This window comes from Aulonocara sp. 'chitande type north' Nkhata Bay, linkage group LG5, assembly GCF_057382095.1.
Source record: "Aulonocara sp. 'chitande type north' Nkhata Bay isolate Kocher_YH1m ecotype deep benthic linkage group LG5, A_spYH_male_GT1.1, whole genome shotgun sequence".
Classification (NCBI taxonomy): domain Eukaryota; kingdom Metazoa; phylum Chordata; class Actinopteri; order Cichliformes; family Cichlidae; genus Aulonocara; species Aulonocara sp. 'chitande type north' Nkhata Bay.
Window position 1 is genome coordinate 36,931,277 of NC_141348.1, and position 27,727 is coordinate 36,959,003.

At 38.9% G+C, this 27,727-nt stretch overlaps 1 protein-coding gene across 3 annotated transcripts in view; it reads left to right on the forward strand.

Annotated features, from left to right (window-relative positions):
• Positions 1–27,727, forward strand: part of LOC147331189 (metabotropic glutamate receptor 4-like) — a 201,446-nt gene that overhangs the window by 127,540 nt on the left and 46,179 nt on the right. For all 3 annotated transcript variants that reach the window (XM_086293323.1, XM_086293326.1, XM_086293325.1), the window contains exons 4-5: positions 27,016–27,151; positions 27,356–27,510. In XM_086293323.1, coding sequence (XP_086149449.1) covers positions 27,016–27,151; positions 27,356–27,510 — 291 coding nt within the window. The remainder of the gene's footprint in view (positions 1–27,015; positions 27,152–27,355; positions 27,511–27,727) is intronic.

Genomic DNA, 27,727 nt, shown 5'->3' on the forward strand with positions numbered 1-27,727 from the left:
GCCGAGTAACGTTGCGTAAAGACGAAAGTGGACGAAAGAGAGGCAAACTTGCGGCTCCGCAAGTATAATTATAACGTAACATAGACTATATCGATATAAAGGATATTGTCACATCTTATATCTCGTATAAAAATATATCGATATTTTTTAAAAACTCGATATATCGCCCAGCTCTACTTGGAACTGATTGATTCCATCTTTTATCCACACCAAATATATAGCTATGCTTTCTCTATTTCTTTTTAGCCACGCAGATTTAAATAATGATTGTGCTGCATAATTCATATAAAACCAAACCTAACATTTTAGTTTGCCATTGGGTGTAAATAATCATTTGTGTGACCTATATTTATATTTAATAATTAAAGACAGTGAAAAGTAATATTGCTGTGAGTAACTCGCTGATGCATGTTGAGCTGCTAAGTGAGCCCTTGGTCCCTTTAAGCAGCGAAAACAATATTTTGTCCTGTTTCTGTCAAAATGGTGTTGTTTTACACTGTTTACTATGATCTTAAAACTCTAACAAGTTCTTGAAACTGTATTCTTCATCTGCTGGGGGATTAAACAACATTTCATCTCTGCACAAGGACCTTGAAAGGTCAATTTTGAATAAATGAGAAAAGCACCCTTGTGCTAGCGAGTCAGGGGTACCATTGTCACAAGGGGGAGGGGGATGAATAGAGGCTTTGGTACCTCATGTGATAGGAAAACATTGGCATGAACCAACCACTGACTGTTAGGCACAAGCAATCTCCATACACAGCATGCTGAAATAACCTTGATGGTGGAAACTGAATTTGATTTAGCGTAAAGAAATAAGTGATGCTGTATTTTGAGCAGGATTTCCATAAGGTAATAGGCAGCACAGTGAGACACAAATAGGATTCCAATTGTCCCATTAGCCCTGATGAAATCGGGAAAATGTCTGGGCAAGGCGAAACATCTAGAACTGATTGAAGGGAACATCCGAGGAATTATAGTTATTTCTGACCAGAAGCATTAGATTTTGTGACAACAGCTGAAAAAAGGTATTGCATTAATATATTCTAGGTATGGGTTTTCCCCAAATCACGTGGTTTGAAACCATCATCTTTGGGGTTATAAACACATCATGGGATTGAGATGGTAACACATTAATATGGCTGGCATTTTTGCCCTACCAAGCATTTAGAAATTTGGAATATTTTGCCTATATTTGTCACCCAGAGAGAACTAAAGTAACCTAGACTTAAAAAAGAGACTTTTCACAGCTTCCTCAAAATGCAAAATTGCCCATAAATCACCAGGACAAACTGCAGGAGCTTGAGGTAATTCTATAAAAGCAAGTGTGAGAGGAGGCAGCCATTTCATTGAAGTAGAAAAAAACCGACACCCTTTGTTGGCATCTAAAAGTTTAACACAATTTTGCTCTTTTTCTTCAACAGGCTTCAAACTCACTTAAGAGGCACAGAGGCTTTGAACTTTCTCAGCAAAATTGAAATAGTGGAAGACATTGGCTACGAAGTGTTATTGAAGACATTACACTGGAGCCTCGTTGAAGTTATGGTGTCTCTGTGAGAGTGTTCCTATTTTAATTCAGAATGAGAAATAAAGCAAGAGTGATTTAGCCTGGCAGTAATCGCAGGATAAATTTTTGACATAATGTCACTTCGTCTCAGGGCGTGTCATTTCCATTAGATATGACAAGGCAGTTAGTTGAGAGGGGGAGAGGAAGAAGAAGGGAGTGACGTGTGGGTGAGAGAAAGTAGGAGCGGATTTGAAGGGTGGAAAAAGGGAAGTTTTTGCAGAATGAGAGAGAAGCATTTGTTTGATCAGCTAGGAGTGAGGGAACTGCTGCAACTCTACAAATTCATTATGCATTTGTTCTATTGTGCCTGATGAGGAAGTGATCAAAATAAAGCTGTTTAGTCCTTACTGTTTTGTTTTGTTTTTTTGGTAAACAAACGCCATACTGTGATCATGAGGCGCAGTACAGCATTTCCCTCCAGGTTTCTGTTTGGTAAAATACCACAGTCTTGATTTCTTGGAAAATACAGGTTAATCTGTTGCAGAGGAGCAAGGATTGATATTACCTCATTTGTCAGGAAAACATTTATGAGTTTTAATCTCATACTTCCATTTTTCCTGTTGTATTGATCCATTTTGTGCCATCTGCAAGCTTTGTGAATAAATTGAGCTACCATGCAAACAGAGAATGTGGTGTCCCAACATCAGCAGGGTGATCAATGGCAGAGACAACCCGGGTCAACAGTTCTGATGCCTGTGTTTACTGAGGCAAAGTATTGAAAAAGAGACGGGCTGGTGGAGTAGAGAGTGCAAACTAGAATCAATACAACAGCTATCATCATTTGCAGGGTTTATTAATGGATTTGCCCCTAGCTGGGAAAGAGAATAACACTGACTTGCATTTGGGCAACCAGCACGTCAGTGTTTATGCAGCTGGCTTCCTATCAATCATCACAGTGTAAGTTGCTCTCAGCAATGGTCTAGTTACCTCCACTCACCTCATCAAAACGCCCCCCTCAATCATGTAATGAATGGCATCAATTATGAGACCAAGCTGCCAAGATATACAAATGATTCAGAATGGGTCAAAGTCTAAAGGCAGGCAAAAGTGATTGTGCAATGTGTAGTTTAATTCACTTTCTTTCACTCGCCTACTGGCTGCAGCTCAATGCAGTTTTCTTTCTTGCATTTTAAAAGGTATGTCTTCCTGTTTTGTGACTGACAAATGCATCAGTCACACTGGATACAGCCATAAGGCAACGAGTGTTTCAACCAATAGGTGTATCCTATCTTGGTGGTAGTCAGGAAATTTCCCCTCTGTAAAAAGCTTTCCTGCTCAGTCTACAAAACTTGTCATCTACGACATCAGACAGCAAAGAAAAACACATGGTGCCTTTCATGGCAGATGAATTGTTTGTACAGGATGTGGCAGCTCTAAAGAATAGAGAGTATGTTCAGTCAAATATGCCGGTGTAAAGAAAATGAACAAATCCATTTTTCCTGCTGTCAAATAAAACTGCTCAGCGCTGGTAATGGATGAATAAAAAAAAAGACAAAAGGTGTGCTATTTTAGAGTTCAGAGACAAAAAATATTAGAGGGATTTATTATTAATATAGAAGAAGAGATGTGATTAAAAATGTATTTAAACAGTGTAGTTAAATCTATATGACACTGAGTAAAAGCAATGGCATAAACCCATATTAGAATAATGTATGAATTTCAAAAGACAAGAAAAATGGAAAGAATGTAGGAAGTTATCAGCTTTTCTGTCTCTGCACAGATTAGAGCGTGGCACTTGCCTTAAGGTACATTACTATGCCCGTAGGATTAGCCCACTTTAATAGAGCTCCCACTGCACTGACCCAGAGACTTGAAATCGTAGCCCTGCTTGACAAAGTCTCCCCCACAGGCCGGCTAACCACATCTAAGATTACCATATTTGAACCAAAAGCTCTGAAGTGTACTGACATGAATAGCAGAGCAGAGATCTAGGAGTGATCCTCCTGCTTCTTTCTTTTACAGTCATCTTCTTGCTGCAATGCAAGGCATTCGCTTGTCTGAGACTCCAGTAAATCTGCTGTACCTGCAGCAGAAAAATGATGCAAGAATATATTTAGCAGCCTAAAAAACTGTATTCATTTAGTGCACTAACACTGTCACTCCAATCATTTGACAAAGCACACAAGGCAAAGACTTTAATTAAAAACGGAAGATAACATGATAAAGTAAAACTGTGCCTCTTTGATTCACATATCTTTCATAGCATAAGAACCTGCTTTCATTCACATTATTTGGCATAATTGGAGTCATATGTTATTCATTTTATGTTTGGCCTGTATTTTTCCATCAAGTGTCCTTTTATTGTACGACTGTGAGATGAACAATGTGTGCACTCATCTGTGAATTCTCCACAGAATTCTTGACAAGGCTTGAAAGATAGAGCAGGCGTGAAATAGTCAGATCTCCGTGTGGAAGTGGAATCGTTGTCTCTGCATGTGAAGACGAAATCTGTTGTTGTTGTTGTTGTTGTTGTTTATAAAGGGCAATTCCCACTTCTTTTTCAGTTGCTGTCAAGTTAGTTTGTTTGGAGAACATGCAAAACAATTTGTAAATGGATAAATGAATGGAATGGTAAAGTGTACTAAAAGAATTACATTTTTAAGGAGGATGGCATTGTGCATGTTATGTCCAAAGAGCAATGCTGGCTTCATAAATTAGTCAGTTTAACCAATATTTAGGAAGACATTGCACATTCCCAGTTTTTAACAAAGCCTCTGAAAATCTGTTTTGCTCGTTAGTTAATCCAAGTTATCTTTGAATACAATGCTCATCCACTAATCCCCTTCAGTCATAATATTTATATTTGCAACTTTATGCATACTAAACACAAATGAAAATAAACTGGGCTGCCTGAGTGGTTGATATGCCATGACTTTAGGAAAACATTAAAAAAAATCTTCCAGTAGGGAACCCCGAGGCCCCTGGCAAATTAAGGTCTCATCATTATCTAACTTTATTCACATTGTTTATAGCATAAGAAATTAGTGCAATTTTGTCTGTAAGGAATGAGTGAGATGTCTCTTGCTGAGGGCAGTTGCTGATGTGAAGTGCAAAAGAAATAAATTAATTAATCAAGTGAGGTACAGCAGTAGCCTCAAGGTTAACGGATCTGGCTAGCAGAAAGTTTCCCAGTTCGAAGACCTACTTGAGCTAGAAGAGGCTGTAGGGGGCTTGATTGACTTTTTAACTACTGTCAGCATGTGCCTGAGCAAGGCACTGAAGCCAGGTTCTTTAGCCCTGTAGGTAAGGCAAGTATAACATTATAGTAAAATGAATATAAAGCTGCTGGCATGCTATAAAGCCATTCCAGCGCTTGTGTAGTTGATTCAGCAAAGATGCACTGTGGAGGTATTGGACAGCTCCCATGTGCAAATATGTGAAGGTCTGCATACCTGAAGTCAAATGAGTTTATTTATGCCGGCCAAAATCATGAATCAGCCTTTGAACGACTTTGAAATCTGTACAACATCCTTGGCATCATTAGGCCCTGGATTCAGATAAAAGAATTCCCAAGGAAAACCCTACAGTGCAGAAAAAAAGAGAAGAGCAGCATTTTAGACAAGCAATAATGCTGTAAATACAGACTACAGAGACATGCTCATTCAATTACAACTTGTTGGAAAACAAATTTATACAATAAAATGCACATTCACACAGAAATTTTCTTGTGAAACTATGAAGGTGTGTTTGGATCACAGCACGTGGGGCCATTGCAGATGGTAAAGTGACTTTATACTCACATAGTACACAACAGAGCCATCACGGCATGAGCTCTACAAGACCTCTGAAGATGGATACTTATGTTTTTCACACATTAACAGCAGATCTTTTTATACCCCAACACCTTGTCATCCCTGGCATCCAACACAGGCGAGAGATGACTGTCCACTTAATGTCTGATGTATCAAAGACATTGATGTGTCATTCTTATGAGATAATTATTGCTTATTGAATACCACCTGCGAGTGGTCCTAAGGGTTTTTTTTGCCTCATCAGTGCATATTTGAAACAATATATTTATTTTTATGAACGCATTTGTCTTAAATGTGAACCTGTACATGTTCTTATGGTGAATATATTCATGAAAAGTACACACACATACGCACGCACGCACACACACACACACACGCACAAAGTATTGTTAAATGTTGAGGGACCATGTTTTCAGACACACTGCAAAGTGTTGTTATGCTTTCAAAAAAGAAAAAACCCTCTTGTGACCATGCAAAAGAATAAAATATGCAAAACATGTTTTGTAGTTAATTAATAATAAAAAGGATGTCAGCACAAAACTAGTACAAACACTTTTCAGATGATTAATTATAATGAACTGAAGGTCAGGCTTTATAAAGGATAAAGACTGCTGCGTTCATTTGTGTATCACACAATTTATATTAAACATATTTATTGACATTTTGTCAGAAGAAAACATTTCTGAATTGTGCAGAATCAGGAATGCAGAGAGAAGGTTGCAACATGAGATTTCCGTGAAAATTATATCACTGTCGCTTTGAATTCTTTTCATCTTACTACTTTGATGCAAAATTGGTTTGGTGCAGCTGAGCACTTAACAACATCACAGTGTGTGTGAAATATTTTTCCTTTCTGCACACAAAACACTGAATCCTAAAATCCTGTTTTGGGGATTTATTTGTTTGTTTATTTATTTATTTATTTCTGTTTGAGCGACAACACAGACTTCTTTGTTTTAATGTTCTCTCTTAAGATCTGTGTGTACAGCAGCTGTTTATCAAAAACAATTGAAAAGTAAAAGGACTTTGAGGCTGTCCTTTAATCATGAATAACTAAGAAATGTTCTGTAATTGTTTGCTGGGGGACAAGCTGACACTTAACGAGGACATTCAAGGAATGTAAACAAGTTCTGTCTTTGTTTATTTTAGTAGAATATCATACTCTGCCATGCTGACTCATCCACATGAAACACACAGATAAGCACAGTGAGTTGTACATTATTAAGCCAAGTTACTTGCACACAAAGAAAATAGTACCACCATCTCTCTTTCGGTAAGATTACTGATGGGTTTTATGCCTTCATAAAGCTGACCAGCTGTGTCTATTTTGTTAAATTTGGAAACAAATGAGCAGGTCAGCTGCTGATCCACTCCAAGTTTCATATTATTTCAGCTCAAGAGAACCAGGGTAAAAGTATCTCCATGTGCTGCAAATACTCTTTTTTTTTTTTTAAATTGCTGATCTAAAACAAACAAGCAAACAACAACAACAAAAAACAGCAATAGAAAGGAAGGTGGAGTGAACTCTGCAATCAATTTGGCTAAGGGGGGGGGGGGGTTGTTATTTCAGCTGACCAAGATGTTCTTCAGTTGAAAACAGCCCTAAAATTGGATTTTAGGAGTAATACTTATTTCCAGTGCTGAACATTTGGCTATTAATTTTACACATCTGAGCTGTGAGGAAAAACAATACTGCTTTGTATTTATCTGACCTCCAATCTGCTCAGAAAAAAAGCAAAACAATTTCTTTTAGTATTCAGTATCCAGTATAAATTTGGTGGCCAGGAGAAAAATCATGAGCCACTGTGCAAAAACTGCAGTTCCTCTTGATGCCACTTGAGACTGTGTGTCAATCCCCATAGTTTCCCGTTTTAAAATCACATAGCAATTCTGAATAGTGTTTGTCTGTTTGTTGTTTTTAATAAAGTTAGTTAGTTAGGGATGTGGGTGCAATGATGTCCAACACTGTCCATTAGGGTTGAGATTCACTGCTGAGCCTCATCCACTGTTTCAAGTTCATATGTTGGACCTCTTTCCTTCAAAGCTTCAAAGTTGAGTACAAAACCAGTGAATGACAAAGCTACTGTTTAGGATTCATTATCTGAATACAATGCAGAGAAAAAAAGTACTAGCCATAGATCTCCACATATCTTATTATATGTCAGTACAAGTGTCAAGTTTTAGATTGACTGACTGACCCTTTAGATCATCCTACAATCCCTAAGACAACATTGCAAGCATGGCTACAAATCAAAATAGTCTGGCTGTCTGAGTGTAATCACTGGCGACCTGAATAGCGTCCCTCACTGAGCTGGTAATCCAGGATAACCCAGAAAATTCTCAGAGACTGTCTACGTTAAACTCTTAATGTAAAAGGTCCCCTTTTGTTGCTGGCACAATCACTTTAAAGCGCTCTTCTCGTTGGGGTAAAGGAGTTGCCAACATGCGTTTGTGGGTATTCTGTGGTAAAATTGACATCTACTGTTCTGCTCAGTTCCTTGCTGGCACATTTAACAGCTTTCCCTAGTATCCACACATTGTTACTGTAAATCCTAAAACATTTCAATAGACGAGGATAAAGGAGGATCAGGTTTTCACAGAACGTCCTGATCAGCATCTAGAGGATTTCACTAGAGAAGATCTTCCAACAATTGAGTTGTTTTTGCTATAATGGAATAATTTTAAGGAGTGCAAAGAAGGGTCAGATTATTTTGGGCAATAAAAAAAATGAAACAGTTAACTGCAGATTTAAATCAACCTTCCCAGACAGAATCCCTCCAAGCAGAACATTGCTAGCTTCTAAAAATTACTCTGTGTACTATTCTGTTATTTTAGTTGTATTTTAAAGTTTAATTCCATATTTATCTGATTGATAATTTCTGTCCAACTTTCAAAAGACGTCCTACAGAGATTGAATCACACTTTCAGTTGTAGCTAAGAGTGTATGTTTTCATTCATCAGTCCCACTTGATCATTTGGGGACACCAATTTCCACGATTTCATGAACACTTAACCTGGTACCTTGTAATAACATTGTTGAACAGCTGTGAACTTAACAAGCAAACATATCAAAATAAACATTAAATATGAGTGTAAAATGTTTATAATAGCATCCTTTAATGTGAAAATCCCATAGTCTTTAACAATAATGTAAACCAAAAGACTTGTTTGAGAGAATTTATGTTTATACTTTTTGCCTCCAGGGAGAGAAACTAAGCTGTTTATTGCTTCACATCATAAACCTCTGTCAGAAACTTCCTCAGAGTCCTAACCAAAAATGACAAACAACTCTTTAATAAAAAGTATTCTTAGCAAAATTCATTTCATGAACAACGATTATCCCAAAGGCAGAAGTAGATATATAGCTCTCAGAAGGATGGAAAAATCCTCAACAATAGCTCATCCTCCAGGCTGAAAGCTCTCAATGCTTCCATGATCCAGCAACAATAACAACAAAATCTTGTAAACAACTCCCACACTGGGCAGTCAGTCTTTTGCAGCTTCAGATTGTTGATATTTATAAACATATTGAAAATGTGCGAGTTTTTTTTTACAGCCCACATTTATGCCTTTTCTATAGGGACTCCACAGCAACATCAAATTAGCAAAACAAAACACTTGCCTATTTTTTTTTTCATATTTTTTGTCAGTTTCCTCAGCAGACTTTTGTACTACATGAATTCACAAATGATGTTTATATCACCTTCCCACATCAGCGCACCCGCTGAAGCAGCATTCTATAAATCAACTGAAACAGTCTTGGCATTACATCATAAAAAACTTCTCATGGGGTGATAAAAAGCAGGCAAATCAATCAGTCAATTAGAAGATGAAAACATCTGATCCCATTGTTTTATTCTGTCAGTGTTTAATTAACAAGGAGGTGATCATGGCAAATAAACAGAGGTTATTCATCTCCTCCAGCAGTTTTGGAGCTAGTTTGAAGAGCAAAAAGCTGATGGGAGTTGGGATTGAAGAGTTTTTGAAAAGATGGACCGGTCTTATTATTAGGCCATTTCAAAAACACTTTGCTCCACAAATCAGTCTTGAGGTTGCACTTATTTTTCACTGCTTTGCAGATTTTATATGACAGTGTTCCTCCAGGTCTGCATTCATTATATGTGACAGAATGGTTGATACAATTTCTACCACCCAGTATAATGAATTGCAAAATGTGTTTGTTTGTTGTCCACATATTCCCCCAAATCTCTGCATTTGTGCTGCTGCAGCCCTGTTATCTTTCAGGCCTGGCAGCTTAAGGGCTTGGATTTTCCTCCTCGAAAGCCCCTATGCTCCCAGGCAACAGGTTCCTCTAATGATGGGAAATTATGCTTGTGGCACGTCAATTATGTTGCAAAAATACTCTGGAGCAGCTATGTATCATTTCTGGCGGCTTAGCATTTCTCTCATAAGAGGCTTCCCATAGTATTGCAGCTTCCTTCACACTCACAGTACCTCTTACAATAGCACCAATAAAATATTAAGCATAAAAGTATACAAATAGTTTCTGAATTCGCTCTCAGTGAAACATCAAATTGCTCTTTTCTCCTGTGAAGTAATTCACAATTTTACAAGACAAACCAGCGTAGTCAGATTTGTGAGTGAGTCATGTGTCATCCAGTACAGCTGATTTATAAAGTAGCACTGGGCTGTGAAGACCTGTTAACTAATCATTGTCAGTCAGATGACATCCTTTCCATAGAAACATAGAGAAAGAGCAGTTAAGTGAAAATTCTAAAGCAGTAGGAGCCTCCTCCATATGGTGCCTGTATCCCCCCTCACCCCATTTAATTAGCACCTTTTGAAGGTAAGCAGGAGTTCTTTTTACACAGTGCAGGTCAAAGGTGTGAAAAACAAAATCTCTGTAAGAGGCCCAGGCTATCCAGACAGGAACGAGAGGAATATTCCAGTTGTCTGTTTCAGTTTGAATGAAAGAAAAAAAGTGAGTGCATTTTTTTAACCACAAAAAATAGAATATGTTTATTATTCTTTTGGCTTTCTGTGGAGCCTTGAGGTAGCTGTTGTGATTTGGCACTATATATTGAAATTGAACTCTCTGCAGTGTTGCCTTACAAATCTGATATTCAAAAGTATTCATTTGAAAACTTGTTTTCTCTTCACCTCATGCTAATGCTCTGCTGTGTCGTCCCACTAGTCACTAACTAGGACAGGCAAAATTATATCCATAAATCAGAATGATTTTGCTTAAAATAGATGCCTGCTAAAACTCGGGCCAATATAACATCACATTCTTGGTGGTGACACCTAATATGCTAAAATCATATGATTCTACATACAGTTCTTTTCTCTAATTTTGAGTCTCTCTAAAAGTCCTGGAGATTTTATATACAGTAATTGGAAATACTATAACCATTCTTTTTTTTTTTTATGAATTAGTTTTGTTTTTTAAACCTATCCATATCTCTGATACAGACTTTGTTGATCCAAGTAAATCTGAGTAAAATCTGTGGTGTGATTTTACACAAAATACATCAATATGCATTCTCAAAAATACGTCATTTATTAACATTTGAAAGAGTAGTGTATTAAAATAGCCTTTTAATGTCTTCTAATCTTCCCCAGTAGGTCAAATATCCAAATGAAAGAACATTAAGCAAAGCAGATTTAGTGGAGAGGAAATGCGACATGTTAAACTAATTACTCAAAATGACCAATTGTAAATAATCACATTGCTGTTCAGTTTTAGATTGTCAGCCTCTTGTTGCTAGTGATAAATTTGGAGTTGCACTGGGAGGCCCTTTTGTCATTTTTCAGGGGTCATTGTAGCCAAAGCATGCTTGAAAACTCAGTCAATTTGGTGGCAGTGAACTATGACACTATTACAAAGTCAATTAGGTAGGCTACATTCTAAAGGCCTCCTTTTCATATGGCACGGTGTGGATTCAGCCCAGCCTAAGGCGTTCCTGGACTGTACTCAAAGGAAAGAGGTCAGACAGAAGTCAATTGTTTTGATTAAAACCACTGCCCTTACTTTTGAAGAGAAGTGAAAAATAAAATACAGGCTATTATGCAGCCTTGTCATTTCTTCTTTTTTCTTTTTCTTGCAATTGAAAGAGGGATCTTAGTGAAAAGCCTGTGTCAATCCATCTGTTGATGGGATATCTGTGATGATATATCAGAGGTGAAGACTCGCTGGCCTGAATTGCAGAGCTCTATAATTATTTTTTTTTAACTTAAATGTAATATGGCAGACACCACCTCCATCCAGTGTTGCTCAAACATTGAAGGATGATTCATTGTGGCACTGTGTTCTAATGTTGAAAAGCATTATGGTGAATAGCTTGATGGAGGCGATACCAACTAAAGGTCAACTTTTCAAATAGACAGGTTTAGACTTGAGCTAATTTTGGCTCACCACTAACTTAATCAGTAATCTCTGTAGAATCGCTTCTTCTATAGTTTGTCTGCCAGTACTGCTGAAAACACAATATGAACACTTTTTAAAATCTTTTTCTTTTTTTTTTTGTTTGTGAGAATGGCAGAGGTGAAAGAAATTATTCTTTTTTTCTCTCTGATGCACTTGTAACTGGACATATTTGCCAAAATGTCTGGATTAAGAAAAAATTTGAAAATCTTTTCAGGATATATTTGATATCTGAAATTAAATATATATGTGCTAAAATAGATTGTTTTAAAATGTGTTGACTAACTGTACTCACTCTGTTTTTCAGGAAGTCATTTTTATGTTTTTTGTTTGTTTCTTTTTCTTTTTTTTTAAATAGCCATTGATGAGCGATAAAGTGCAAAACTGAAAGCATCAGCTATTCTGTTAGCCTTCAACAATTTTCACACTTACTTGTCAAAAGGCCTGATGCTGGCTGTCACCCATCCTTTGTGCTTCAGCAAATTACTTATTTCAGGAAATGTTTTTTTTCTGTCTGTCTACAGCTGCAATTCACTAAAACTGAGAATTTTTAAAGAAACCAGTGAAATATGTAAAAGCAGCAATTAGTTTTAAAAAAGGCACCAAATTAAAAGTTTGATACTTAAAATGTGTATTTACTTTTCCTGTAAAGAGAAGCAGTGTACTAGCTTTAAAGGACACCAATTATGTCTTTTCTCACTTTTAGGCATAATTTTACAATGGTGGATGCTTAAATTAAACATAGCCAAAAATTAAAATAATTAGCATAAATACAGCATATGGACAGGTAATCTCTGTGAGCAGAAAGCTCAGGTTTGGAGAGCTCAAGCACCGGGCTCTGACTGTGAGCACAGTCAGCCTCATGCTTTCAATCTTTATGTTTAGGAGGGCAGCCAATCCTAAGAAAGCTGATTTAAAGGGTAGACTTAAATTAAGAGGAGTTAAATGAGCTCGTTTGAGACGGAGCATATGCTAAGGACAAGAATAACATAAATAAAAGGACTATGTTGATGTTTAAATGATAAAAGACTTCTGTTGGCGTCTAAGAATAAAAGTATGAGATTGGAAGTAATAACATTTTAATAACTATTCCCCTTTAAAGTGTATACAAGAGTCATTTTTAGTAATAATAATAATGTGAAATGAGACCAGAATAATGAGCTTAAGATGCTAAAATGATATACACTTGCAAACTAGACCACTTGGTTTTGCATCTGAAAATATATTTTTCACTTTACATATCATAATATAAACACTGATGATTGCAACTTTATATAGTGTGATATATGTGGTATAAAAATAAAGCCCATAAAACTAAAAACTGTTTTTCCACTTGTACCATGTTCATTTCTGTGTGTTGCATGTCAGTGTTTAGTGTAGTTGCTGATTATCAGATTGTTAGAGTTTAAAAAGTTCAAACTAGTAAAATTTCCACCTTTTTCAAAAAAATGTTTTTGCTTTACCTGGATCTTCCTAGAAAACTAATCACTAGCTTCACCGTTGGTGAAAGTCTAGACCAGAGGTTGCCTTGTGGCATGGGTTAGCGTAACCCTACTAATACATATAATTCAATTAAATTTTATTTATATACAGTGGAACCCCGACTTACAAAATTTATTTGTTCCAGAGGGTCTTTCGTAAGTCAAAATTTTCGTAAGTCGAAGCACCTTTTTCCATTGCCTTTTGAGTGAGGCAATGCTGGCTGAAGACGAAGTTTTTGGTGGAGGAGGAGGTGGCTGGGGTTGAAGAAAGCATACATATGCATGCATGCATACGTACGTGTAAATGTACATAACATTATGGAATTTAATTTTTAAAATTTTCTATTTTATCTATTTTGTTACGCGGGCATTTTGCTGTACCACGGGCAGAAATATTGCCGTTAAGTGCCTTCGTAACTTGAATTTTTCATTAAATGGGGTCTTCATAAGCCGGGGTTCTACTGTACTGCCAAATTACAACAACAGTTGCCTCAAGATGCTTTGTATTGTAAGGTAAACACCCTACAATGACACGAAGAAAACAGGGAAAACACCAACAATCATATGACCCCCTATGAGCAAGCATTTTGGCAACAGTGGGAAGGAAAAACTCCCTTTTAATAGGAAGAAATCTCCAGGAGAACCAGATTCAGGGAGGAAGAGAGCCAAATAAAAGACAGCTCAGTAGCTCAATTCAAAGATACAAACTCTTGCAGTTTCTGAATTATTCTTCAAGTATTTTTAATTTCATTGTCCATCAAATGTTGCTCTTTCAGCATATCATTTTACAGTATATGTTGCACATCATTGACTGTAATGGAAGTGGTTATTTCTGTTTGTGCAAGACTGGTATTTGACTGGTGCGGTGTATTTGCTCTCAATTGTTTTAACACAATATTTCAAACTGAAGTCTGAGACTTGCTTGATATGCTTGAAAAGCATAAAAATGAAGTAGCGCTTTAAAGTCAAAAGCATCTAAAGCTTTAAAAAAGAAATCAAGATTGTGTTTTCCACACATTAATTACTTCCTTGAGTGGCTCCTCAGACTAAACACACAGAAAGACATGTGTGGTGAACAAATAACAGGGGATAGATGTACAATTTGGGAATTCAGTAGAGCAGAAAAACAACAAATTGTGTTTTCAGACCTAATAGTATTGTATTTTGTTGGTTTAATTGAACAGGAACTGAGCATGGGCCCATCATAAAAGATTACAGTATACAACCAGGCACAGTTGTAGGAGATGCATTGGAAAAAAATGTTTTGGAAATTCATTTTGGAAAAACAAATCCCATCAGTGGGCCATATATATATAACACACCCAGCACGCCCCTGCGGGCGGTTTATCCTTCAAGCTCGGGTCCTCTACCAGAGGCCTGGAAGCTTGAGGGTCCTGCGCCAGTATCTTAGCTGTTCCCAGGACTGCGCTCTTCTGGACAGAGATCTCCGATGTTGTTCCCGGGATCTGCTGGAGCCACTCGCCTAGCTTGGGAGTCACCGCACCTAGTGCTCCGATTACCACGGGGACCACCGTTACCTTCACCCTCCACATCCTCTCGAGCTCTTCTCTGAGCCCTTGGTATTTCTCCAGCTTCAGCTTCTCGTGTTCCTATGTATGTATATATGTATGTGTGTGTGTATGTATATATATATATATATATATATATATATATATATATATATATATATACACGGTATATTTCTTTTTCTTCAGGCACATCAGTCACACACAGCAGTTTAAGTTAAACAGTGTGCACTTGGCAAGAAAAGAGAATAATTTCAAGTTCAAGTTCAAGTTCAACTTTATTGTCACTTCAACCATATACAGTTTAAAAATACACAGTGAGGCGAAACAACGTTCCTCCAGGAACCAAGGTGCTACAAGACAAGTTAGTGCAAAAAAAAAAAAAAATATATATAATATATCTAGTAATAATATTGTGCAAAAGAGCATTTACAGGTTGGTGTGTGCGATGGTTTGGTGGTGTAGGTCAGTGTGTTTGCGCTTTGTGTTGGTTAGTCAGTCCAGTCTCAATGTTTTGAGGTATTTGAGTTAAGCTGAATGATAATGTTAGTGTATGTGTGTGTGTGCGTGTTTATCAGTCAGTCCCTTTTTGCTGAGGAGACGGATGGCTTGTGGAAAAAAGCTGTTGCACAGTCTGGATGTGCGTGCCTGAATGCTTCGGTACCTTTTTCCAGATGGCAGGAGTGTAAAGAGTGTGTGAGAGGGGTGTGTCCGATCAGCCACAATGCTGGTGGCTTTGCGAATGCAGCGTGTGGTGTAGATGTCCTCAATAGAGGGTAGAGAGACCCCGATGATCTTCTCTGCTGTTCCCACTATCCGCTGTAGGGTCTTGCGGTCTGATATGGCACAGCTCCCAAACCAGACAGTGATGCAGCCGCTCAGGATGCTCTCAATAGTTCCTCTATAGAAGGTGGTCAGGATCGGTGGTGGAAGCCGGGCCTTTCTCAGTCTTCTCAGAAAGAAGAGACGCTGTTGGGCTTTCTTGTGCAGGGAGCTGGTGTTGAGGGACCAGCCGAGGTCCTTCTCCAGGTGTACACCCAGGAATTTGGTGCTGTCAACGATCTCCACAGAGGAGCCGTTGATGCTCAGCGGTGAGTGGTCGCCTCGTGTCCTCCTAAAGTCAACAACCATCTCTTTTGTCTTGTCAACATTCAGAGACAGGTTGTTGTCCTTACACCAGTCCGTTAGTCTCTGCACTTCCTCTCTGTACGCTGACTCGTCGTTCTTGCTAATGAGACCCACCACGGTCGTGTCATCAGCGAATTTAATGATGTGATTTGAACTGTGTGTTGCTACACAGTCATGAGTCAGCAGTGTGAACAGCAGAGGACTGAGCACACAGCCTTGTGGGGCCCCAGTGCTCAGTGTGGTGGTGCTGGAGGTGCAGTTCCCGATCCGTACTGACTGAGGCCTTCCGGTCAGAAAGTCCAGGATCCAGTTGCAGAGGGAGGTGTTCAGGCCTAACAGGCTCAGCTTTCCGATCAGTTGTTGGGGGATGATCGTGTTAAATGCTGAGCTGAAATCTATGTACAGCATTCGGACGTGTGAGTCCTTCTTGTCCAAGTGTGTCAGGGCAAGATGGAGTGCAGTGGAGATGGCGTCGTCCGTTGAGCGGTTATGGCGGTATGCAAATTGCATTGGGTCCAGTGAGGGGGGCAGCAGGGTCTTGATGTGTCTCATGACGAGCCGTTCGAAGCACTTCATGATGGTGGGTGTAAGTGCGATAGGGCGGTAGTCATTGAGACAGGACACAGAAGACTTCTTGGGCACGGGGACGATGGTGGTGGCCTTGAAGCACGTGGGGACAATGGCACTGCTCAGAGAGATGTTGAAGATGTCGGTGAGAACATTTGCCAGCTGATCAGCACATTCTCTGAGCACTCTGCCTGGGATGTTGTCTGGTCCAGCAGCTTTACGTGGATTGACTCTGCGTAGAGTTTTCCTCACCTCAGCTGTAGTGAGACACAGGACCTGGTCGTTCGGAGGAGGGGTGGTCTTCCTCGCCGCCACGTCGTTCTGCCTGTCGAACCGAGCATAGAAGTTGTTAAGCACATCTGGGAGGGAGCCGTCACTGTCACAGGCAGGTGGTGTTGTCCTGTAGTTAGCGATGGCTTGTAAGCCCTGCCACATGCGTCGTGTGTCGCCGCTGTCCTTAAAGTGGTTGTGGATTCTCTGGGCGTGTGCGCGCTTCGCCTCTCTGATGGCCCGAGAAAGTTCAGCCCTCGCTCTTCTAAGCGCCACCTTATCTCCCTCTTTGAAGGCAGAGTCTCGGGTCCTTAGAAGTGCACGCACTTCCGCAGTAATCCACGGTTTCTGGTTGGGTCGTGAGATGATGATCTTGGAGACAGTGACGTCATCGGTGCACTTGTTGATATAGCTGGACACTGATGATGTGTACTCCTCCAAGTCAGTGAAGTCGACGTAAGTTGCAGCCTCTCTAAACATGTTCCAGTCAGTGCTCTCAAAACAGTCCTGAAGAGCAGAGATGGCTCCTGCTGGCCAGGTTTTCACCTGCTTCAGAACCGGTTTTGATCGCCTGACGAGTGGTCTGTATGCTGGAATTAGCATAACAGAGATGTGGTCTGAGTAGCCGAGGTGGGGGCGGGGCTCTGCCCGATATGCGCCGGGGATGTTTGTGTAAACAAGATCCAGCGTGTTTTCTCCCCTCGTTGCAAAGTCCACATACTGATGGAATCTAGGAAGCACTGACTTGAGATTTGCATGGTTGAAGTCCCCAGCAACAATAAACAGTCCATCCGGGTGTGTATTTTGCAGTTCACTGATCTTTGTATACAATTCCCATAGCGCTTCCTTAGCATTAGCGCTAGGTGGAATGTACACTCCGATAATGAAAACAGTGGTGAATTCCCGTGGTAAGTAAAAAGGTCTGCATCTAACAGTCACAAACTCCACCAGCGATGAGCAATAACTAGAGACTAGCACAGAGTTCTTGCACCATTTCTCGTTGATGTAAACACACAAGCCGCCACCGCGAGTCTTACCGCACAGAGCTGCATTTCTGTCGGCGCGAAACGAGGCCAGCCCGTTTAGCTGAATAGCGGCGTCCGGTACTCTTTCGCTGAGCCATGTTTCCGTGAAAACAAAGACACAGCAGTCTCTAATCTCACGCTGTGTGGCCTGCTGGAGTCGGATGTAATCCAGTTTGTTATCCAGGGAGCAGACGTTGGATAAGATGATGGACGGTAGAGCCGGCCGGCTAGGGTTTGTTTTTAGCCTAGCACAGACTCCCGCCCGCTTGCCGCGCTTCCGCTTCCTTGCGCAACGCTTCCGATGTCTCCACCTCCGTCCGCCGGCATCAGGCAACGCCGAGGCTTCGAGGCCTGGTTCGCGGAGCAAGCCGAGTTCACGCAGCGTTTCCCGCAGCCCCTCCTGGATGTCGTCAACTAGGTTATTTAGGTTGAAAAGTGTCTGGCTGTTGTATGCACGAACACCGACACCAGTTGCGACGTTATCCATACATAGTGCAAAATAAGCACGCTACACACAAAAACGTAAACAATAAACAATGCAGCACCAGTTTTGGCTCCGGAGTGGCCGCTGCGTGCTACTGCCGCGCCGCCATCTTGGTGCAATTTGTAGAGAAATTATTTCAAATTTCAAATTATTTCAAATTATTTCAAATCGCACATATCTATGAAAACAACCTCCTCATGCAAACTATGCCAACAGCAAATGCAGCAGAATTGCCTTTGTATTGTAAATGCAGCAGAAAGGTAAAGTCATCACAAGCAGAGTTAGTTTCTAGCATCAAACTGTGTTTCTCAGGATCTGCTTTTCTTCTTTGAATATTTTGTCAGTTCCCTCTTCCTTGAACTTTTCTGACTTTTCTGCTTTTCACATTTCATTTGTAAAACCACAGTGCAGCTCTCGAGAACATTATAATAGTGAAAAGTTCACATTTGTCTTTTTAAATGTATTTTTCTGCAACTGTTATATCATAAGTCTACATACAATATGAATCCATTCAGGGCTGACCTCTGTGAGATTACTTTCTCTATTCCTCGTTAATCCAGCAATGTCTGATGACTATTTGGGATTCAGTGCTATCTATGTTTACTGTGAGGACGTCTGTGTCCTACCTGATTTATTTTTGTGAAATAACTTCACTGACAAAGAGTTCTTTACATAATGCATTCAAATTTGGGAAGAGAGCAGGAAGAGAGAGTTTGTAGTAGAATTAAAAAGCAGTTGTTTTTTTTTATATAGGACTGCTGCAAGGTTAGCAAGCTCACCAGTTTGTACAAGTAGTGACTTAAGCAGGGAATTACAGTATGTTTTACCTCAGATTAATACATAAAAGCCATGACATGCAAATGGGCTGTTGCTAATGTAAAAATTCTGTTTAAGTAGAAAGCCTTTGTCAGCTCATGTAGGTCTATCCTTAAAAATTAATCCTGGATTTTTCAGTGGTTGTTCACTGCCGACAATATTACAATACAAAGCCGTGCAGTTTTCTGCAGAATAAAGGCAGGATAATATTGTGACATTTTGTCCTTTGTTGAGTCTGCATCTCAGTAGTCTTTTTATTTTAAGAAAAAATGGCATACATTAAATAGAAGAGTCATCATGCTGCAAGTTAAATCTGTATTTTCCCTTTATTTTCTCATGCATATAACAATAAATACATTTCAGAGTTAAATGTAGAATTTTTGTAAATGTCTGCAATCAGGGCTCGGTTTATATAAATGAGCAGTCCATCGTAGACATTCATTCATATATGCAGTTGCTCATTTTGAGCATCAAAACATACTACTCAAAAACTGAAGGGGATACTTAAATAACATCGGATCTTGATGATTTAGAAGTTAAAAAAAAAAAAGAAAATCTTCACGGGCATATACTATGCTACAATCACACTAGGAAAATAATGGTTGGTGACGCTACTAAAACGATTGTGAGGATGTGCAAAGCACTTGTAATCTCATTGACTTGAAATGGTTCACTGAAAATCAAGAACAGGCTTGTGACCACTCGCGGTCAGTCGCTGTCTTCAAAATGATCTTGGTGCATCAAGATGGCAAAAAAATGGGAATAAGACGGTATCAGTCTGCTATCAGTTTGTAGTTGAATTAGGGCATGCTGGCAATTACTTGCAATCTGTTTGTGATAATACAGCAATTAGGTCTAATACAGTAAATTGGTGAAAATAGCAAATCTGTTGCTGTGCACATATACACAATTTCAAGTTAACTCTTTACAGTCAGAATCCAAAAGCGCCAGAACCTCTTAGATTTAAATGGGAAATACAGAAATTCCACAAATGATGGCTTAGTTGTTGCAGGATGGTGATTTAATACATTTTTGTCGTTCACAGTTTTTTTTTCTCCAAAACATCAAGATCACTGTACTAAATTATACTATAAACAATGTTGTTATTCTTAACCTCATGGGCCTAATGGTGCTGAAACGTTCATGACCTGAAGGCCACAGTTAGAGGTTAAAGGATTGATGAGTTGGAACTATTTTCTCATTCTGATGACATTATCATTCCTGGGCAAGATACTAATCCTTGCAGCTATGCCAGAGTTGCAGTTGATGATCAACCAGGTGAAGATGCATACTCTAGGAAGTCAACAAGTTTTTCAATTTCCTAGCAGTAATAATATTTGCTGAGAGAAAGAGAAAGTGTTTACCTGTTACGCCCTTGCATGCAGGGATAACAAAACCAAACCTGCTATTGTTGTGAAATCTTCAAATCAAAGGTACAAGACTGAAATATTGAGACAATCTAAAAAATCTTACGAGCACCGTATGTCACTGTGCACCAGACAAAGAAAAATGATGAAATTTCCAGAAATGGTTGTAAGAAAAGTGTTTAAAAAGTCTTGGGGTTTGGATTATACAGGCATACCTGAGCAATCCAAAGTAGTCGTGATGACAAATCTGACACATCTGAAACTACATACAGTAAGTAACATGGTTAATGGCTTGGCTTGGGATGTATGCAATGTTCCCTCTAAGCTGCAGGCGTGCGCAATTGCGCACTACTGGCACGGTCTCTCCGCACAGAAAATCTGCGTTGCGCACAGAAAAAAATCTAACCTGAATTGAAATTAAAATGAATACGTTAACAATTCTGTTTTGCAGTGTTAGTCAGTGACTGGCTGCTCCCGTATGGGATTAGAACGATGCCACCTTATCCCATAGTCCAACCAATAATGCGATTCACATTCGTATATACGCAGCTAATCAACGTTGCTGACAGGCTATGACAGCGTCCTTATGTGCCGACACCGGTGTTTTAGCTAGCAAAGCGGCGTGGCTGATGTGGAGTGAAGCCACTTTAATGACAACGTGTACAACCATTGGAGATGTGAGCAGGACAGTCGGAACAATTGACGGAGAAAGTGTGGACTTTATACCCGTTTTTAAAATGTGTTGATCGGCCACGTAAAACCAGAGTTATGATAAAAAATATTTGCAATGTTTGGTTTCCTTCCTGAATACTATCGTTGTTTATATTTACTGCAGAAAAAACGGTAAAAATGGCGTTTTATAAGGAAAAGGCTCGAAAGCATTCTCCGCCTGTGAGCAAAAACAAAACCAAAATAACCCCTACCCTTTCCTATTGGTCGAAAAATGTACCATGTCGACCAATCAAAAAATGATATGGCAACATTGCATTTAGTTGTTTAGGAAAGATGTGAAAGATGTGTTTTGAGATGTGAGAGATTTGCGATGTTTAGCGCAAATTTAGTGTTAGTGTGTAGTGTAGTCAATAGTTTTGTTGTGTGTGTCAGAACAATGAGGCGACTGCTGAGTGTTACAGGTGTTGCAGGAGTAATACATCTCCTGTTGTCAGGCCTGCAGGTATCAGGCTGTTGTTCTCCTTTATCTCATAGTGGACAGAAATTATTTTTTGGAGTGGCACAAATAATTTGTGTGGCATCAAACTTGATGCAGAACAGCTGATTGTTCTGTAAATAGTTTGGAATGTTTATTTAAAAAACGCCTTGGCTGCATTTTTAGGTAGACAGCTGCAAAAAAAACTTTGTTGTTTGCATAACTCAGTTACTTTTCTGAAGAAGTAACTATATAATTAATTGGCAAACATTGGTCATTATTTACTGTATTTTGCAGACAGAAAGTTGCAGGACTCTCTCCCAGACCACAGACGCATAATACAAGTCAGAGCTTTATAAAAAAAAAAAAGAAAGTTTTGTTTTCAAAATTGGAGTTCAAGTTATTTTTACTTCCAATAGTGTTAACATACTACACAGGTCATGAACAAGATTTTTTTTTTTTTAATTTTCATTGTAAGTGGGATAAAGCAGTTAATTAAAAGTAGTCTAACATAAACGCTGTAATTTGATAATTTTAATAAACCATGTAACTTGGATGGATTCGATGCCGGCGTGACCACAGTGCACACATCTGCTGTTGCTCACTGTGGTCCAAGGGACCGCTCACGGAGTTTGTGTGTTCGCTCAGACACATGAAAAATTAGAGGGAACATTGGATGTATGCATGTAGTATGTTGTGCAAGTGGTCATCACAAGAAACAAATTACCTACCTGACTATCGTTATCATTAACTTATCATTGACAAAGAGGGCAATTAGTGTAATTGAAAGCTTCCTGTGAATTTGTTATCGTATTTTATAGCACTGTAAGATAAATAAAGTCAGTACAGCGTGCAAATCAAACATGACGGTAAATTTGAAAGTTCAGTTTGTTCCTCTAGCTTGCGACCAAATGTACAATCTTAAAACACAACTCTAACATTTTGTCAGTTTCTAAAAGTTGGCAGCAAGCTGTTTTCTGTTTACACATTCAGCACAGATGGATCAACATTAACATACAAACTCTTAGCAGACAGAAAAAAAAAACTGATGGCACTCAAATCATTAAATCTGTGGGATGTAAAAAAAAAAACCAAAACAAAAAAAACAGTGAGCTGAAAGACAGTAAACACCCCGTAGGGCTGAACAGAACTGCAGCGTCATAGTGCGAGTCCTAAAAAATATTTATTACTGTCACTTTGGGAAATCAAACCAAATTCACAAACTAAAAGCAAATGACATTAAATGATCTTTGTCATATTAACAACATGTAACACAATGAATAAAAAAAATAGCTGAAAAATTATAGTAGGTCACATATCAAACTTGAAGAAACACTGAAAATACACCAGTGACCACGCGTCACTGGAAATGACGAGTGTTTCTCAATACTATTTGTCTCCAAAAGAGTTAGACGTTTAATAATAATAGTGTTCACTAAGTTTTAATTTCCATCTATTGCCCATCTGTATTTTTACGTGTTAATTAGCTTGTCATATATCTTCAACATGTTTTCCCTTAGTTTGACACTATATATTGACAAAACAGTGAAGATGTTTTCCTTGTTTTCTTTCCCTATCAGAATGACACCTTGTGATGTGAAAAAAGAAAAGAACCTAGTACAAGAGAATTGCTTGGAAGAAACAACTTGTCAGATTTAACAAGCAAGCCAACAGGAGTCATTATAATGGCCTGATCTTTAAATGTAAATTTGATTATGTCATTTGTATAATGACTTTGATTGTAGCGATTTATTACAGCTGGGATTTTTATGCATTCTTCTCTTTGTGATCTGGTCAGCTAAGACTGCAAATATTAGAAAGCACAGATAATAAGCACCGAAAATAAAATTAAATAAATGAATAAGAAAAAATGCTGCACTTGTTCATGATGTGGAAAGTCAAGATATCTAAGTGAACATATACTATAGTAAATGATGTCAGATTATTAGGAAAAGAAAGCTGCAGCTTGACTGCCTGACTTGTCTTCTGATGAATTTATGCCATTAAAATCCATAAATCACTTCACTTTTGACAGCCTAGCATGTCTTCTTTACAATTTAAAAAAAAAAAAGAATAAGAAGAAATAGCCTCTCCCTGCAGTATAAATCTAATTCCTGGTTATTTGTTCATGAAGTGTCCATTCTGTGGTGCTGTGATTTAATCTGATTTGTGATGATAGAATCCAGTGTTCACATAGTTCAAATGCAATAAACGCTGTGGTTGTTGATATCTTGACTTTTTGTTGACATTTTCTTTGAAGATTTGTGTTTATCTCACTAACAGCATGTTGCGCATGTCTGTGTTCATTGGAAGGCATCTCACTATAACTAAAAACAGAAAGAGAAAAGTAAGAAACGGTGGCTCAGTTATTGTGACAGAGACCGACTGCGTGGCTGTGGTTGGCCTGACACCACAGCAGCTATTTGTCACTATTAGTTTCCATTAATTTAAGTGAAGACATTGTTAGGATAGCACTGCGGTGGTCCTCTGCTGTGGCAGGTGAGAAACTGCAAAGAGATGCTCGCCTTGAATGCTTGTCAGTTATCTAAACCCATCCATTTTGCTAAATGTCCAGAATGACCAATAATGGATCCTGTTTGAGTGAAATGGACAAGTGGGTCATCACACATAAATGGTGGAAGTGATGAAATGCTCTCATGACTGCAGTCAAGACACACACATCCTGCAGCATATCTACCATAAACTAAAGGATGATCTGAAGCATTAAGACAGTTAAAGTGTTATTTTTATCCATGCTAAACATCTCTTTTAGGATCAAAAATGGAATGCTCGTAATGAATATTTCCTCCACCAAATCGCTGTTGGTCTTTGTGATTTGTTTAGTGATTTATATAGCTCCAGTGTTGTGGTCATGGATAGCTGTTTCCCTTAGCCGGAGGAAAAATAGATAGTAAGGAAAAAAGCTACACAGAGGAATAACTGCAAAAGAAAAGTAGTGAATATAAGAGTGTGGGTGACGCAGATGTACAGGTTGTTACAGAAATAATCCTCTCTTCTAAGCATACTGCTTTTGGTGACAAATCAATTCACAGAACATTTGGCTAAAGTGAGGGTTTTTTTGGCATTTCATTAAATGCATGAAAAATGCATAAAAATATCCCTGCATGGCATATTTCCAGGGACCACTGCAATAAAAAAAAGCTGTAGATGTGTCAGTCTGTCTGACTGATTCAAAATATTTGCACAAATTCAAAAGGTATGACATTTAATGTTTTCAGGGTAGTGTTTTATTGGACCAATGGATTTTCCCGAAAGGGTATGTGCAATACCTGTGAAACCAACATTTTGCCAAAAAAAATAAAATAAAGAAATGCGCTATAGAGACAGTTGGCAAGCTGAAAAAAATGGGACACTGTTTGAATTCACTGATACCATTAGTGGGAAGGGTAATTGAAAAAACAGTGCAATGTTGTTCTGAGTGTTCACCTGTTTCAGGCAATATTTCTGCTGCAACAGGAGTGATCTCTTCCAGGATGAGAATCGAATACGTAGGCTATGAGCGATAACTAAATGGTGTGATGATGATTCACATGCTGTGCCCTTGCTAATCACTAGATCTTCAACACCTTTGTGCCAGAGAACGTCCTCACCCCCATCATCAAAACACCAGATGGTGGAAGAATGAACAATCAATGTCAAAATGCACTGATGGTCTGCTAGTGGCATGCTTTGGCTCAATATCTAATTAAAGTGTTTAATATTGACTTTTCCTTTCCTTTCTTTTCCTTTCTGTTTCCCTTACATGTTGATGTGGGATGTATAAAATGATGACGCACAGGGGAGACTCACAAGTAAAAACAGCTCTGCTTGGTTGTGTTTTTACAGGATTGAGTTATCCTGCTGCCTTATTTCTGTTTTTATACTGAAAAGTTTTATGAACACTTATTTAAGAAGTACCAATACAAGTACATATATGTGCTCCAAGTTGTGCTGTAAAAGAAAAAAATAAATTAAATTAGGAAAAGACAGCATATCACTGCTGATCATTGGCTGATGCTGTTATCCCTTTTGGAGCTTCTTTATATGCCATTCCCTGCAGGTTTTTTGCTGACAACATTTTAAATCTTTGCATGTCTGAGGACTGAGCCAGGATTTGTCTGACCTTCTCAAACTTAATGAGGTTCACTGACAGGTGAGGAAGGAGGAGACAGTTTCATCCAACACAGGGACTCTGTCTCAGACTTCAAAACTTTTTTAGACAGCTAAATGGGGACAGGTTTAGCTGCCCCGTCATTAGGCTGGGCATCAGAGCAGAAGACCACCAAATGGCAGGAGTCTAGGCCATAGACTTTTACAAAGTGCACACACCTTAACTAAATATATGTAGGTGTAGTAAAAATAAGACTCATTCGGCATTCTAGTACTCTCATTTTTACTAGTTTGGAGAGCAACTTGTGACAGTTAAAAAATAAGACACACTGCTTTTGCAGTTGTTTAAGTAGTTATGACCCGCTCACTCTTTCTGGCTTCTAAACATTGTGTTTCTGTGTACGATAAACAGTGTAAAGTATGTGCAAAGCAATCCTCTGGCAGTGTCCCTGCTGTCCGTAGAGCTGCAGGAAGCTCAGAAACAATCGTTCAGACAAACATGGCACTCTGAGGTGCTCTAAATTTCACCCAAGAAATCCTGTTGGAGAAGCCCAGGAAAACTCACTTGAGTGGCATAAAACACATGTCAGCATCCTCTTTCTCTGTTGCCTTTGCAAGGACTCAAAGTGTATTTTTTTTTCCTTTTGTAGGTTCTCTAACTCTGCTTTGTCTAATGGGTAAAGAACATACTTCCTATAATATTTCAGTGTTTTATTACAGAGACCGGATAGGCCAACATAACCACAACCTTCACAACATGCCTGCAGCGGTGGAGAAACAAAGCTTTCAAAAAAAGCCTTTTGTGCCAGTGTTTTGTGCTGTCATGCTAACCAGCATGGCCGGACCTAACATGGCAGAAAACAAATCAGAGCTGCAAAGCTGTCCCGTCGCATAAAGGTCCTTTGTATGCATTACAATGAACAAACATTACCTTGTTCATTTGGTGCATAAACTCTGAGGTTCAGGCTTTCAGCATACCCAGCATTAAAATATGGAAATTCATGACAATGTTCATGCTGTCATATACTTTGCATACATTTTAAACCTATCCTCTGAATCAACAAATAGTATGGGTGAACAGAACTTTCAATTATTGATAATTAAGATAATTTCTCCTATCCCACAAAAATGCAAAGAATATTTTCCTGGTCAGAGCTGCTAGTAAGTGAAAATGATGTTACTTTAATAAACTCTAAAAGACAGTTTGTTTCTCACTTAATAGCCACCGCGCTTTATTCAGCAACATACAACATTTAATTTCATATTAATTTCACATTCAAACCACTCAATTAAGTACGGTACTGGCTGATCATTGATGTTTTAATCTTATGTTTGCGTGTCTGAGAGTTCTCTGACATATTATTTTATGTCTCTATATTTGTTTTTCTAGGCGGTGTGTGCATCTCCCAGTCTGTCAAAATTCCCCGGGAGCCCAAGCAAGGAGAGTTCGACAAGGTCATCCGGCGACTCAGAGAAAATCCAAATGCCAGAGTCGTCATACTTTTTGCCAATGAAGATGATATCAGGTATAACCTGGTAATAGATTAACACTTCTTTTGAAGATTAGGAAAACATGACTACAGCAGACAGCATGCAAACATGTGGGAACACAGCCGTTTCAGTGCGGGTCTGCCAGACTACTGTGTAATGAATTGCACAACAAAATCAAAGTGGAGCTGGTTGGGATGCTGACCTTATCTGTGGCAACATCTGTTTCCTCACCTTCACAGGCGGCTGCTCCATGCAGCGAAAAAGGCCAACCAGACAGGTCATTTTATCTGGGTGGGTTCAGACAGCTGGGGCTCAAAGATCTCTCCGGTTGTGCAGCAGGAGGAGATGGCAGAGGGAGCAGTCACCATCTTGCCCAAGCGTCAGTCCATCAGAGGTACAGAGATGGACATTATGCAAGCATCTGATCTCCCTGCCTTCTAAAATCATGTGCACATATCAGTGATTTATTATTTCCATGCAAGTAAAACAAAACTATTTATCTTTTACTCTTTCAGAAGACTACGTTATTTGTAATGACTTCAACACTCATTTAATCATCAAAGATGTAAAAAAGTTCAGTCAAATAAAAAACAAAAAAGAAGCAAAGTGAA